Source organism: Papilio machaon, chromosome 6 (genome assembly GCF_912999745.1).
Source record: "Papilio machaon chromosome 6, ilPapMach1.1, whole genome shotgun sequence".
In the NCBI taxonomy this organism is placed as follows: Eukaryota; Metazoa; Arthropoda; class Insecta; order Lepidoptera; family Papilionidae; genus Papilio; species Papilio machaon.
Genome location: NC_059991.1, coordinates 7552075 through 7567159, shown reverse-complemented (window position 1 = coordinate 7567159; position 15085 = coordinate 7552075). Strand labels below are relative to the sequence as shown.

The 15085-nt window shown below is 31.7% G+C and overlaps 2 protein-coding genes across 2 annotated transcripts; one reads left to right on the top strand and one right to left on the bottom strand.

Moving 5' to 3' along the window:
- Positions 1-6505: 6505 nt before the first annotated feature.
- Positions 6506-7563, top strand: LOC106714465 (protein anon-73B1). The gene is made up of 3 exons (XM_014507519.2): positions 6506-6624; positions 6736-6890; positions 7405-7563. The coding sequence occupies exons 2-3, from the start codon at positions 6744-6746 to the stop codon at positions 7504-7506; spliced, it is 249 nt and encodes an 82-aa protein (XP_014363005.1). The 5' UTR covers positions 6506-6624; positions 6736-6743; the 3' UTR covers positions 7507-7563.
- A 1892-nt stretch (positions 7564-9455) lies between these two features.
- On the bottom strand, positions 9456-15054 carry LOC106714468. Its single transcript, XM_014507522.2, has 6 exons — positions 14659-15054; positions 13693-13868; positions 13183-13333; positions 11538-11669; positions 11123-11279; positions 9456-11033 (listed from the first exon to the last, which is right to left on the bottom strand). Exons 1-6 carry the CDS (start codon positions 14961-14963, stop codon positions 9537-9539), a joined length of 2418 nt encoding a protein of 805 aa, XP_014363008.2. The 5' UTR covers positions 14964-15054; the 3' UTR covers positions 9456-9536.
- Positions 15055-15085: the final 31 nt, after the last annotated feature.

Genomic DNA, 15085 nt, shown 5'->3' with positions numbered 1-15085 from the left:
TGTTTACCATAAAACATACTCTTCTGCCCGACACGCCAACTCAAATGCCACGTTTTGTACGTTACTCGAATTCATATACCTATGGACTTCAATAGAAAGTTCCCATAAACAATTGTTGTGTTCCGACCATAATATAAAACAGAAAAGGATGGTCTGCTTTAAAAGTAACTTCGTCTACGAACGGGGAATATACTGTTATTTGGATAGCTGAAAAATTAATACTCTTTTTAAACTGCTCAAATGTTTTAAAAAACAAAAAACGGCGATTTTTAATGCTGTATGAAATTATTTTACTCTCAACTACTCTCTTATCCTATTCATTTCGTTAATCTAAAGTACAAGTGTCTTTAAAGTTACACAAATGAGATAAAATTAATTTATTCCATACTTCAAAGATAGTACTCGTAAATGCGACTTATAAAAATAATAATTCAATTTATTAAACAAATAAATTTTATTCACAGTCAATATAATTAAATTATAAATACAACATCTCTTGTGACATATAAATAATATTTTTATTAAAATTATACGAAAAGAAATAAATTATGATGCTTTCAAATATTATTAAATTATTAAATGTACTTAAAAAAATGCCCCGACAAACAACTGTTGCGTTTTGGCCATAATATAAAACAAAAACGGATGATCTGCATAAATTTCAACATCAACTTTCTCCGAAATGAAACCAATGATAGCTGAAAAGTGGGTTTTTAAATTTATACCGTTTTAATAATAGTCTTCACGTGATGCAATGAGATGTATGGAGGAGTAGTACATACTGTGCCGACCCTCCATAGGGATAAGGGCAGGTTGATGATGATGACGTGACGCAATGATACTTTTCACGCTTATATTTACTCTTTACAAATCTTTTCCTTTCAAATGATTCTTTGAAAATCATCCAATGTGTTTGTTTTTTAACAAAACGAAGATACAATCTTGGTGGATTAATTTTTGATATTGATAAAGTTAAGTACATTTTCTCCGTATGAAATCAACGAGAGATCACATCTTACGTCTTAATAAAAAATCTCGATGTTATAACGATGACTAATCTTTTTTATGAACTAATTCGTTTTAATTCGTAAAGAAATTGATAAGGGCATAAAAAGAAAGTTCGAACGGCAACACCGCATGTTTGCATCGTTTTCTGGTATCTCTAAATTTATTTTTTGCAATGGTAATTTTGACAAATAAAAGATTTGAATTCGAAGTAAAGTTAACAATAAAGTTAAGTGAACTTAAGTTATTAAAGTACAACTTACCAGAAGACGCGGCAGCCTCCGTGCCAAATTCATTGACATCTATGATAGCCTTCTGTATCGCCGCAGAGACAACTAGGGTTTCGTTTTTTACAATATTCTTTAGTTGTGATTTATCCCGTTTGAAAATTTTACTTATTCCTATCTGAAAATAATTGAGGTAAGTCTCCGTATGAACATTTATGCAACATAGTCATATTATTATTACATTAAATACATACCTTTTTATACAAATCGCGAAGATTCCATTCGGATTCGATTTTAAATTTAGGCATCGTTAACTTAAGTCTCGTTTTTTCCATCTTCGATATCGCCCAAGGTAACAGATTCGGTTCGGTTTTCAAATGTTCCAGTACTAAATCCAGTCCGTTTCTGTGCTTTGGAAGTACTAAGAGGAACGAAGCTTTGTCGCCATAGTATGGTATATTTACTATCTGTACGAATTGAACATAAATAATTTACAAAGAAAAAAAAAAGCTCGATTAATTGTATCCATATTGCTATATGGATGCGAAACCTGGAAGGTGACAAAAGCTTTAACGCAGCGGGTCCAAGTCTTCATCAATCGCTGCCTCCGACAGATCCTAGGAATCTTCTGGCCAGATACGATCCGCAACGAAGAACTCCTTGCACGTTGCAGAGAACAGCCGATTGGTCAACAAATAAGACGCCGCAAGTGGTTATGGATTGGCCACACGCTTCGTCGGGATCCCAGTCATATTCCCAGGGAGGCCCTGGAGTGGATCCCGCTAGGAACAAGAAGATGTGGTCGCCCTAAACAAACCTGGCGGCGCTCAGTGGCAGCCGACATGAAGACAGTCGGGCTGACATGGCTCGAGACCAAACGCAGAGCCCAAGATAGAGTGAGCTGGCGACGTACTGTGGACGCCCCCTGCCCCACTACGGGGACATAGGACTTTAAGTCAAGTCAAGTAAGTCAATTGTATCCATATGACGTAATAAAACTCAGAAAGAATACGAATTGAATGACAACTCACTCAAAAATCCATCAAGTATTTTAGACTCAAGAACGTCATGATTGACTAACAAACAATCACATACAATCACATTTATACCCTTTATTTTTGCCCGACTGACAAAAACTTAATGTTTTCAGCGACGACTGAGGCGTCATTCCATTTGTGTTCTTCCCCTAAATGTCACAGGGTACTGTCGGTTGGGTTTTTGGGTTTTAAATTAAAAATATGTAGTTTTACCTGCGCCATTAAAGGCATGCTGAAAGTGTACTCATAGTACATGGTGTGCGACATCATGGGTATCTCTCTCGTGCCTTTCGACGAATGGAAAGTCCCTACATTAACCCATGGAAAAGGGTATTTCCATTTACCCTAAAATGTTAACAAAATCTATCAAGTTAAATCTTACTTCTTACTAATCTTACTCTATAATTACATTACGCTTACTCGGATGAATGTTTGTTATAATGGATCTCGCTGAAATTTGTCATAGATGTAGAAAATAATCTAAAAGAGCACAATTAAGATATTTTTATTATTCCGCGCGGACGGAGTCGCTGGAAAAAGCTAGAAAGATAGTTAATTGAAAACTTTCCAGTAAGAGATTCAATTTCTTCAGACACCTAAGTACATTTTCACTTTTAGCATATTCAGTATATTTGGAAGTTGTGTTAAGGAATTAGATAACAAGACTTACCGCAAAGTAAATAGCATTAACAATGATCAAAGAAGCGTCTGAAGATATGTCATCAGATGATAGTATGGAGGGTATCATGCCATGGGTTTGCGATGCCACCTACAACAAGTATCAAAACAATTAAATAAAAAGATGCATTATTGCTTTTAGCGAAGTATTTTTTTTGTAAAAGCACCGATATAATGATTCCTAGGGGAGTTATTCGGTGACGACAACGAATACTTTCGAACCGATCAGGAGTTCTTCTTCAGGGTGATTTAGACTGCGCATATTTAGTATACTTAGTTTGTAATAATGTGTCATGAAAATTTAAATAAATTGATTACTAGGGGATTATAGATTTACTGCCATACTCAGATTTATATGGTATATTATCACTAATCACTAGGTCTTGGCTTTAATGTACGTGTAAGCGTCTACTTAAATCACTATTACTCTGTGTGTGGCAGTAAGAAGCTTTTGTTACAATCCGCTATATATATCAACAAGCAATTACTTATACGAATAAAAAGTACTAAACGTACGCACCCAGCTATTGATGCTATTTGCAGCTCTATGAGTATCCTCAAAGTCGACCTCTTCAGCTGAAGTATTGAAAATGTTTTTGGCCAATTTAGAAAACTTTGAACGGAGGCGATGTCTATTCGACACGTAAAGTTTGTTCGCTATGTCCAGAATAACGCCCGGTAAAAATTGGAGAATCCTGAGAACGGTCTTAAAATGAGATGCAAGCTGAAAAAAATACCAAAATTTTATGAAGAAATAAATTGCAAGAAAAAATTCAGTTAGTTTTTTTTCATAATCTTTTAATGTAGAGTGTGATTTGCTGGGGACATTCAACCTCTAAATTAATAGTATTCGTTTAAACGTCTTGAAAAGATAGATATTTTTACAATATACAATAGCCAAGGGTACGGTGCAGATAACACTTGTTTCTTTTATTCGTTTTAATATTTAAATTCTAGCTTCTGATATGTCTGTTCCTAACTAACCTATATATACCATATGCATATGCCATGCAAACAAATTGGGTGGTTATTTTTTTACATATTTGTCCACGAGTACTAGTTAAAACAGTGTGTTAACTGTCCCCGCTCAGTTTTCTGTGCAGTTGTTTTTCTTGACGTTTAATCTCGGCGTCCCCATTCCCACAAAGAGATCACAATTTTAATTATAAGCACGCGCTACATTTTCAAAGCTGTATTTAGTGGAAAGACAAAGTGGTGTTTTCATATATATTTTTTTAACTTGTCATATGTCCTTAATTGTAAGTCGTGTATTTTTTTCTGAGTGTGTGCCAGGTCCCCATCTCTTGTTACATTTAAAAATTTAATTACAGTACATATCGCATAAAACAAATTAAGCCAAGAGAAATATGTAAAATAATACATTATTTTTCTGAATTATGTGTTAGCGGTAGACTCTAATATTGTTACGAAAGAACATAAATATAATATTAAATCATTAAAATTAATTAAATAATATGCGTATCACAGTCATACCTCATCTGACGAAGTGTCATAGTCGTAGGACAAATCCGATTGCACTCCGATAGCTTTATTTAGTTCACCAAGTGTTTTACCCTCAGCTCCCAAAGCCAGTTTACCGATGGGCAATAAAGCAGAGATCGGAGAACAAATGATGCTTCGATGAGGCTTCAGTAATACAGCTTCCTAAATATGGAACATATTGTGATGTACACTTACTTCCGTAGTTTACATTTTTGCTCGTGCAGTTTTTTTTTATTTTAAGGAAGTCTAGAGGTAACATGAAATTACATTTAAAAGTGACGACTTTAAAAAATACAATACATTCCATTCCACTATAACATTTTGTATAATTTTACCTTAAGGTAATGGCCATGTAATATTCCTTTTTTTAATTGTTACTATCAACATGGGAAAAAGCATTTGATCTTCAATTTTATACAATGAAATATATAAATATAAATAACATATTTTACTATGCAAATTACAAATTATAAGTGATTTAATTAGCGTTCCTTAGACTTTTTTGAGGTGTGTATCAGAAAAAAACTTACAAGTCCGAAATTTTGTCTCACAGTGCCTCGAAGGTCAAAGTATTTGACCTCTTCACCCTCCTCATAATCGTAATCATAACCTGAAGTATCAGCTGATACTTTACATAAAAATGTAATTGTAGTAATTATAGAAACTGGAAGAAAAATGATAAACAAAGTGACAATAACCTAATGTAAATGAAAAAAAAAAACAAGAAATCCGACTGACTGTGACTCTTACAGATGATATGGCGCCATCTATTGGGTGCGCTTTAAAAGATTTTTAATTTTAACCTTAAGAACTGTAATGTTACATCTAACAATTTCTTATTTTAGAATACATAAATATTTTAGAAAATCGAAAGAAATTACGCAATGAAAAAAAGTTACGGTGAGTGAGATATGAACTCGTTCTTTTAGCTATCTTTATAGAATTTCATCTCTCAGTTTCACTATATCATTACTTTTGTGCCGATATAATATACCCTATGACACTCCGGAGCCGAAGACGAATCAATGACACCTCACTCAAATCGGTTCAGTCCTTTAGGCTCTAGGCTCTAGGGTAGGCCGTCAGAACTCAATGGATACACATACAAACTCACATACATAAATAAAAACTTAGAAACGCGTAAAAACATTAATTGCCCTTTTTGTCAGTAGGGTAATAAAGTTAGATAAATAAAAATAATGTTGACGGATAATAAACAGTGGCCATAAGTTGCATATTAAATATTAACAATAAAATCTCGATCTGTTAAGGTTAAGGTTTTTAAAACCTTGCGCGGACCCCACGTGAGTGGGATAAGGCCAGGAGATGAATTAAATCTCGTTTTGTGATGTATGTATACCCATTGCCGTTAAACGAACATTTTAACCTAAATACATACCAATAAAAAACGACTGCATATTAAAAAAAAAAATTATCTGTTAGAAGCGATTTTCATATCGTCTGTTCAAGTAGACATTAAATCCATGTACGATAAGCAATCCTTGCAAAAATCCAGCGTAAACAATTTTTCAATTAGACATTTTCATTAACGTTGCTTTGCTTGCTTACCTAATTTCATACGACTTAAATTTCATATAATGTTCAATCAATGTTGTATTTAACAATGTAGACGTAATAACCATGGTAAATTAATAAAATACGGAGACCGTGAACATTACTAATGTGAATAACGTGAATTGTATTAGGATATTTCGAATATGTTAATTGTGTTTCATTTTGCATTAAAAAAATGGAGAACAGAAATCGTAAATCGGAATCTATTTATCCGTCTTTCCCGACTTTCTTATTTTAGAGTGCAGTGCCATCTAGTGGAGCCTATCATTCGACATGGTAGTTTCAATATTCTAATATCTCTTAAAACGAGTAAGGGTAAACATGCATTTAAATTATTAAACTTCCATAAACAGTACTGTCGTTTAACCACTGCACATAATTCTACAAGTTCTCATTTTTTATATGCAAAAAATAGCGAAAGTCGGCAACACTCATTGTGTACTCTTTGGTCGAATCAATCGGCTTTCTACAGGTTTCTAATTTCTATGCTTTGTTCTATATTGTCAAATTCACAAATTCTTAAACAATTGGCCTGTAACGAATTGAGTAAGGTCAGTTTTAACTAATTCGGCTTTTTAAATCAGAAAAAACGCTTAAAAGTAAGTAAACTATTACTTTCCGCTCAGTTCAAGAAATAAAATTCATGAAAAATAAAGCGGTGTTTTAAAAATTCAATAAACAATTGTTGCATTAATTGATCCTTGTTTCAGAATTCAAAATGATTCCCAATGAGATATTTGCTGAAGATCTGATGAGTACTATTATAAGATATGGATTATATATTGGCGCAGCTTTTCAATTTGCATGCTTGCTGGCTTGCGTTACTCTTACGGACGAACAAAGCGATTCTCATCCATACGAAAAGGTAAAACATAATATCATTTTATTCGAGACCAAAGCAAAATCAAAGATAATTTCATCTAAAAGTTAAAAATCAAATGAACTGGACTAAGATGGCTTACATCAGGACTTTTTCTCTCCTTTCTTAGTAATAAATAAAGTAATCATTTTTGGAAACAAATAATGATGGGTAAATATAGTGAACTTAGTTCATAGAATGTATTCCGATAAACGCTCTTTAGCGCCTAGATAGGTTATAAATAAATCTGTAATTACTATTATTAATTTTTAGGACCTTTATCATATTCATTATCACCTTATTCACATTGATTGTTAGCACCTAAACAAATGTGATAATATCTTAGCCTAACCAATAGGGCCACCTTTTTTTCAATGTTGGCCAATTTATTTTTTACATTGTCTCCCGAAGCTTAAACTGCTTGACCAAATTATTGAGAAGAGTGAATGATGATTTGTAATCTTTCACAGAGCAGTGTAATAGAGCTGCAGGTTAATCTTTTTTTATTGTTTATTTTCAGGCATACACAGATAGTGATGAATGTAGCTCTGAACAATCTTCACCGGGGCATAGAGCCACCGTATCTCGTGCTCGGCGTCATGATAAGAAGAAACGTCGCTAAAAAAATGTATAGAGGTAACATTACTGTTTTTAAAAAATATTCTTATTGTCAAAACTATTAGAATTTATTATTAAATCTATCTATTATATTATCATAATTGTCATCGATATCTCAAAATATGAATTCATTCAAGATAATTTTTAAATATAGGATTAATTTATTTGTAAGAAGAAATTTCTTAATACCCATTCCAAGTAAATTTTATAATGTTATAGCATTCTTATATTCATATAAGACTATAACTATAGATGTAGTATTTAAATGAACTCTTTAGGTAGTTGCGACATAATTTTGAAAATAATTCGTTATTTAAAAAATGGTTTGAATCTGTTTTTTTTTTATGAATTTTAATCATCTATGTTCTAAAAGTAAAATATTTAAGCTTTATATTATATACTATAAAGATTTTATCTATATTTGTCTGTAATATTTTTGTTTATCGTAAGACCCACATTGGATTGCCGCATTAGTGAAGTATTGAGGATTAATTAATTTTTCTTAATTTAAATTTCAAATTGTGGAACCTCAATTATGCTTATATTTTACATTTATATGAACAAACAAGATATTCCAAATGTATGAAAACATTGTCTTATTAATTTTAGCCATTTTTATTTCGAAGTATCAAGTTTTTTTTTATGGAATAGTTGAAATGATTTGTTTGAATTCAATTTTGTAGTATGTTTACTTAAAGATTTAGTTTATAATATGAATCCAATTTATATTAAAAAAAAATAGTAATTGATCTCACTTTATATTTTCTGTATTTTGTAAAACTAAGGTATAAATAAAGGTATATTAAATCTCAAAAGCGTTTAATTGTTATAGTATAGACTAGAAACCTTACAATGTCTATTATTGCTCACTTATCACATCAAACCGTAGAATTCCTCTGCTGTAATACTCGAATTAAAACATATTGCCATCCTTAACTCTGACAAATCAGAGACAATATATACAGGTGACTGGTGATTACTGAAAGAGTGCATTAAGTACTCGATTTTTGTGAAGTTTTTTGAATAAAATTAGGTACTTCATATTTTTCCAAACTTCTCTATAAACCATTACAGGCGTAGTGGGACCATGTGTTGTGTAATTATTTACTTTCGGTTAAATTTACTAAGCAGTAAATTAATATTTCTTTTCAATGTTAACTTTTTTCTTATATGATCGTCAAACAGCCCATAACCATATTGTTATTGTCTCACTAGACACCCTGTATATTATTAAAGTGTCACCGCAGTGAAATTCTATGGTAGCAAGTAAAAAATCTCATATAAAATTATTCAACAATTTGTACATTATAAAGCCGAATATAAGTACATTAATAACATGAATAGAAATTTAATTCCATTATTAAATAGCACCAAGATTTATTTATAACTATTAATGTATATATAAATAAAAAATCTTTAATAAATATAATGAATATGGCACAATTTGGCATTTCAATATTTGTACTACATTTTTTTCTGTTCGTTTAAAACATCAATTTTTTAATTGTTGGTAGTTTTGTATAAATTCACAAAAAAAAATCTAAAATAACATTTCACAATAAAGCTCAAGTTTGATAAACATTTTTTTTTTTGCAAAATTGATAAAAATAAATTAGTATTTGGTATAATTTTATGTTAGTCATAACGGTGAACTTTTCATTTCACTGCCTTGAAAAAATTCTCTCGTGTTTATGGAGTAGATAAATTGTGACAGTTTTTTCTAGGTATTTGTGAATTCCCCATTTTAATTGCGAGTTATTTACATTTATCGACTATTTTGCACATATTTTTTAAATTGGAATTTAATTTTTTCTTTGACCTTGAAAACTAAAATTTTATTTAGACTATAAGACACGTTTTTTTCTTTATGTGCTCATATTTTTATACATAGAAGAATTCTAACCATTCATATAGGACATTGTTAATATATAAAGTTTCTATTCCGTGTTATATACTTGTTAATTGCGAAAGGGAGACATTTTGTACAATGTAATACTTTTAGTAACATTAAATGCAATATTTTAAAGCAACTAATTAATGACCTGTTAAGCTAAAATTGTGCGTTTTAAGAGCGTCCACAAAATCATTATCCGATAAAAATTGTTTGAAAGCTTCCAACTTTTCAAAACATATTGTAACACAACACATTTTCTTATCTTTAACACTGCAACAATTATCACTTGACAAATCAATAGATTCATTAGGTTTTTTACAACACCCTGTACTATTTTCACTTTGGCACGAACAAGTAAAATCATCTAAGTTCATTTTTGGTGTTTGCTCGCATTCGTGCAACGTATAAACACCTAAATCTTCTAAATTAGAATTATTATGTCTCCTGTGATAATGCAGAAATGTGTTATGGTTCGTATCGGTTGCCTTTCCACATCCGACTGCGCATTTCATTTCTGCGTGATTACATTTACAATCAACGCAAGAACATTTATCATCTGGACAGTTAGATTTAGCTGTTTCACTTGCAAATTTATCCCCACAATTATTTCTACATTCACCATCTGGATTGCAGTTGCAATTACTGCATGAACATATGCCCACATCAGCTGCAATTTGCTCCAAAGGATTCCTTTTAACAAGTTTCTTACCAAATATATTTTCCGTCCTCACAACATACATATCTGATGGTGGTTCATTATCAAATAGCAATGTATCTTCTAAAGCCAAATCTGTATTAAATAGTACAGAATTGGCTGGATTAATTTCTATTTGTTGTTGAACTCTTGATGGTGAAGGGGTATTCAAAAGTCTATCCTCAGATAAATCAGTTTCTTTCAGAAAAACATCTAATTCCGTATCAAGTTTCGGTGTTGTACCAAAATCGAAATTAGAAACTAGTTCACTATCGTTGAATACTTTGGGGCTAACGTCTAGTATAGTTGGACTATCTAGATCGAATGAATTTTGCGATGTAATATTTGCTGAAGGTGCTACTTCTGAAGTCAAATCTATGTAACTTTGCATATGCGTTGGAACAAATGTTGCCAGAGTGAATATACTCTCTGGTGCTTTCTCTTTTATACTCACAGGTGTGTTTTGTATAGACGCAGCTAATGCGCTAACATCAACCCAAGGAGATTGTACTTCTATTTCATTGGCTAAAGCTAATTCAATAGCATTAGATTTCACTTCTACTTTCTGGTTGTCTATGGATACTTCTGTTATTGGAATAACAGGTTTTAAATTATTAACATCAACCCATGTGTTATTATTAGTTTTTTTAGTGATATCAGGCAAGTCTAGATCGTTAAAATCTAATTCTACAGCTATATTATCAGCTTCGTTAAATTTAACGATGTTAGTTGGATTACCTAAAAGCAATTCTGTTATATCAACGTTATTATTAGGTAGTTGGTTTAATATGGTCATATCGTTTAAGCTGCCGTCATTTGAGTTAGAATCTGTTGTGATTTTCGAGAAGGATTCTAAGAGACCGTCCCAATTCATGCTATCGTTTGTCGGTTTGGTTGATTCGTTGGTCTCGATAATTTCTACAGCGGGAGTTTCGACTTCGATCTGAAAAATATGCGTCAAACATCACATGAGGTAGACTACGAAAAAAAAACTTCTAAAACGATACATATCTATTTCTTTTCGAATGTTACCTGTTGAGTATCAAGTAGAGGTTTCGATATTATCGTCGTGATGAAGTTTCTACCACTTCCAACAGAGGTTTTCGCTCGAGAGCCAGAGTGCGTCCGCCCGTGTGCCTTCAAATGATGCGACGCCGTGAATGATTTACCACAACCATCTGTTCTGCACCTGAAGATTACCACAGAGATAAAGCACCAATCCAAACTAACCATAGACAAACTGAAAATTACGCTAAAATTCATAAATTCCCAAATGTTTCTGATGAAACACTTTTTCAGCCACCCTTGTTATACAATATTACGTAATTTTATCAAATAATTTTTACAAAATAAATGATAAGGTGAAATATAGTAATGGCTGCCATTTTGAAGTTAATTTGTAATTTTCTGCCTTGGATTTAAAGGAGGTATATCATCCAACACTAACTTGTATGGCCTCTCCTGTGTGTGAGTCCGAATGTGTTTTTTAAGATCACTTAGCGTTGTAAAATACTTCGCACATCCATCTTCCTCGCAATTAAATGTATCACCGCTGTGTAGTCTTTGGTGGGCTTTTAATCTGAAACGACACGATTAGTCACAAAAAAGACGTAAAGTGAATTTTGAAAACTAAAGACTTCAGGAAAAAAAACTATTTGACTTTTATTTTTATTAGCAAATAGACTAGAAACTTATTTAAAATATTAAATTCTTCTATTGTGGTCTTCTATATTTACATTTTTATTCTAGCTGTTTAAATTTTTAACACACTCAAAAGTATCATTATACTTTTGAAGTGACATTTTGGCAAGACGAGTGATATTTACAAAACGTTCCTTGTCTTAATATGACAACTAAATAATATTGACACTAAAACCTGTCATCCTATAACAACTTATTTCAAGTGTGACATACTGACTAAAGGTGCGTTTCCACTGTCGATATACAAATTGTATATCCATAGATATCCATCAAATTAAAAATCCGTTTTACAATTCTAAAAATTTCTACTCCCAAAAAATTTAGTAGATTGTATTTCTTTACGCAAAGCTATTTATAAAATACGATCACTTATAACAATGACCTATGAATACAAAAACACCAACAAAATAACACTTGACAACAATTCCCAGCATGTTAGGCATGTACTACATAGAATATATGAATTGGCAGACCTCCAAAGACACCATAAATCACCAAGCAAATGTTAGCCACGTGATCTCTATTTGAACATTCACTGATTTATCCGACATGAAAGCACATACCATTTCATTACATATTCTGTTACTTTGAATTAATAATTTTTATATTCGAAAGCAGATTTAATGGTTCAATAAATCACTATAAAGTTTACAAGTTACAAGATAATACAATCAATTAACCTTTTTTATATTTTTTTATGTAATCATAAAAAAATTGCCTAAAAAAAACTCGTAATGTAACAAAATTTAGAATTAATTAAGAATGGCTAAACGCATGTGTGATCGTCCGGTGACGGCACCGACTAGATTCGGACCCATCGGGGGTCCATCTTAAGGGCGAGTGTTCATTTTGAGGACTTCGCGGTCGCGTCGCGTCTCGTACTAAGTCGAAACAAGTATGTGACGTCACCAGACGATCACACGTGAGTTAAGCCGTTCTTAATTAATTATTATGTCTCATGAAAGTTTAAACAATTTAATATGTAGAATCCTATTTTTTTTTATTTTTGTAATTCCTTAGTAAATATTTTTCTCATATTTATTTATTTATCTACAATTTACATTAAATATCTGAAAAATAATGAAAACAGAGATGTTTTGTCTTGCACATGTGTATCTGTATCACTCACCGCAATTTTCGCTTTGAAAAGACAGAGATAATATTTTGTTTTAGCCGACTTCAAAAAGAAGGAGGTTATCAAATCGACTGTACTTTTTTAATGTGTGTTACCACGAAGCTCCATCCCTGGTGTTCCGATTTTGATAAAAAATATTTCAATCGAAAGGTAGTGCTTGCAGATGGGTCCCATTTTTTATACAAGTTATTGGATAATGGAAACTGTTGGTCAGTCTATTTGATAAATATGTAACAAGTATAGTTCTATGACTTACCTGTATAATGTATTGAATGCTTTATTACAGTTTCCAATAGAACATACAAATGGTTTAGTTTTTGTGTGAGCTCGGACGTGAATCTTCAGGCTGTATGAGGTAAGGAAGGCCTTGTTGCAAGTTTGAATTGGACATACAAATCTATAATCACCTAAAAAGTGATAAAATGTTGTTGAAAATGTATTTTAATTTTATACTTTGATAAATTAAAATAAGTGACACCTTCAATTTATAATTTTCGATAATTAATAATATTAACCACAAAAAAAACATTGGTTATAAAATATTTATTATGGCAACTAAAATCTTACATCCTGGCTGAATGCCAAATTGCCTTAAGCCATTTTAAAAGCAATACCATTGGTTATTACAACTGAATATTGTTCCCTTCAATGTTGTTTACTAGTTTTGATTTTATTTTAATTTCTACCCTTCTGATGAAAACACTTACATATCTTATGTGATCTTTTAAAATATTTAACTTATTCTTTGGATGAGTTAATTTGTTACCTTTGTGTGTTTTCATGTGTGTCCGTAAGTTACCAACTGTGCTGTAAGTTCTTTCACATCCATCATATTCACATTTATATCTTGCTGAATTGTTTTCCTCCAATTTTCTTTTGGTCTTAACAATATTTGCTTTGTGTATATCAATGTTTTGTTTCTCGGATATTGATTCATTGTGTCTGTAAAATATAGATACATAAACATATTAAAATCTTCATTATCGGGTTATGTTTATTAAAACTGTTGGTAATCGTAAATTTATATTAATTAATTAACACTGATCAAATAAATCGTTTGCCCCCTTCTCCTTAAAAAAAAAACTGTCAAAACTGCTTCTTAACAAATTTTGGTCACTGGCAAATAACATGGTTTTATTCACTTGAAGCAAAAGCATATGATAAAATTACTGATTAACTTTTAGTATAGCTTTCTATAATTTTCACTAACAATTAATATTATAGTCCTACAAATGACATACAAAAGTAAGAAACAGGAATTTTATACATTTTACACATATTAACAATCTTAAAATTAGTAAAAGCTATAACTGAAATAGTAGAAGAAAAACAAACAGCCAAATTGGAAATCTTATTGATACATAATGTTGCATGAACCAAATATTTTTGTGCTTCATGGAAAATATATTAATTACTACCAGTTACCTCTTCATTATTACTTAATATTGTACCCTGATCATTATAAAACACAAAATTAGGATATTCATATCGTATCGTATAGTATCGTGATGGTAATGTACGAAAATAGAATGCCCAAAAATGAAACTTGAAGAAAAAGAACCCTTATAAACATTTCCACTAGTGGGAAAGAGATGGAAACATGTTGACAAACAGCTGATTGAAGTGTAGAAAATAGTTTAAAAACAAATATTAACCTATCAAATTATTATAATTAATGAGAAAATAAAACGATTTACAAGTTTATGCACCAAATATATCGTAAAACACTAACCTTGATGCTTCTCCAGAGTCTGTAACTAAGATTTTATTTTCTGAAGTTGCGACGTTTTCCACTTCTCTTTTAATTCCTTTGTGCACTTGAAAATCACTGAAACTGTCGTCAAAAGACTGGCAATCATTAATTAATTCACTGGTTAAATTAAAATCTTCCACCAAGATATTACTTTGTACGAGGTTATCGGAAGAACCTCTGTCACCGAGCCATGCGGCCATATTTGTTTCGATTATGGCATCTGGCATTGGCATATGACGATGACGTATAGAGTAGAGACCGTGTAGTCGCGCCACCGTCGTCATATCCAATCGATAATTGTCAAAACCGGCATGAGAGAAGTGCAGTGACCTCTCTGTAATAGATGGCGTTAATTTCAAATTATCTCAGGTGGAGAGAGCGGCCGGCTCGGAAGTAGGCGCCCGCG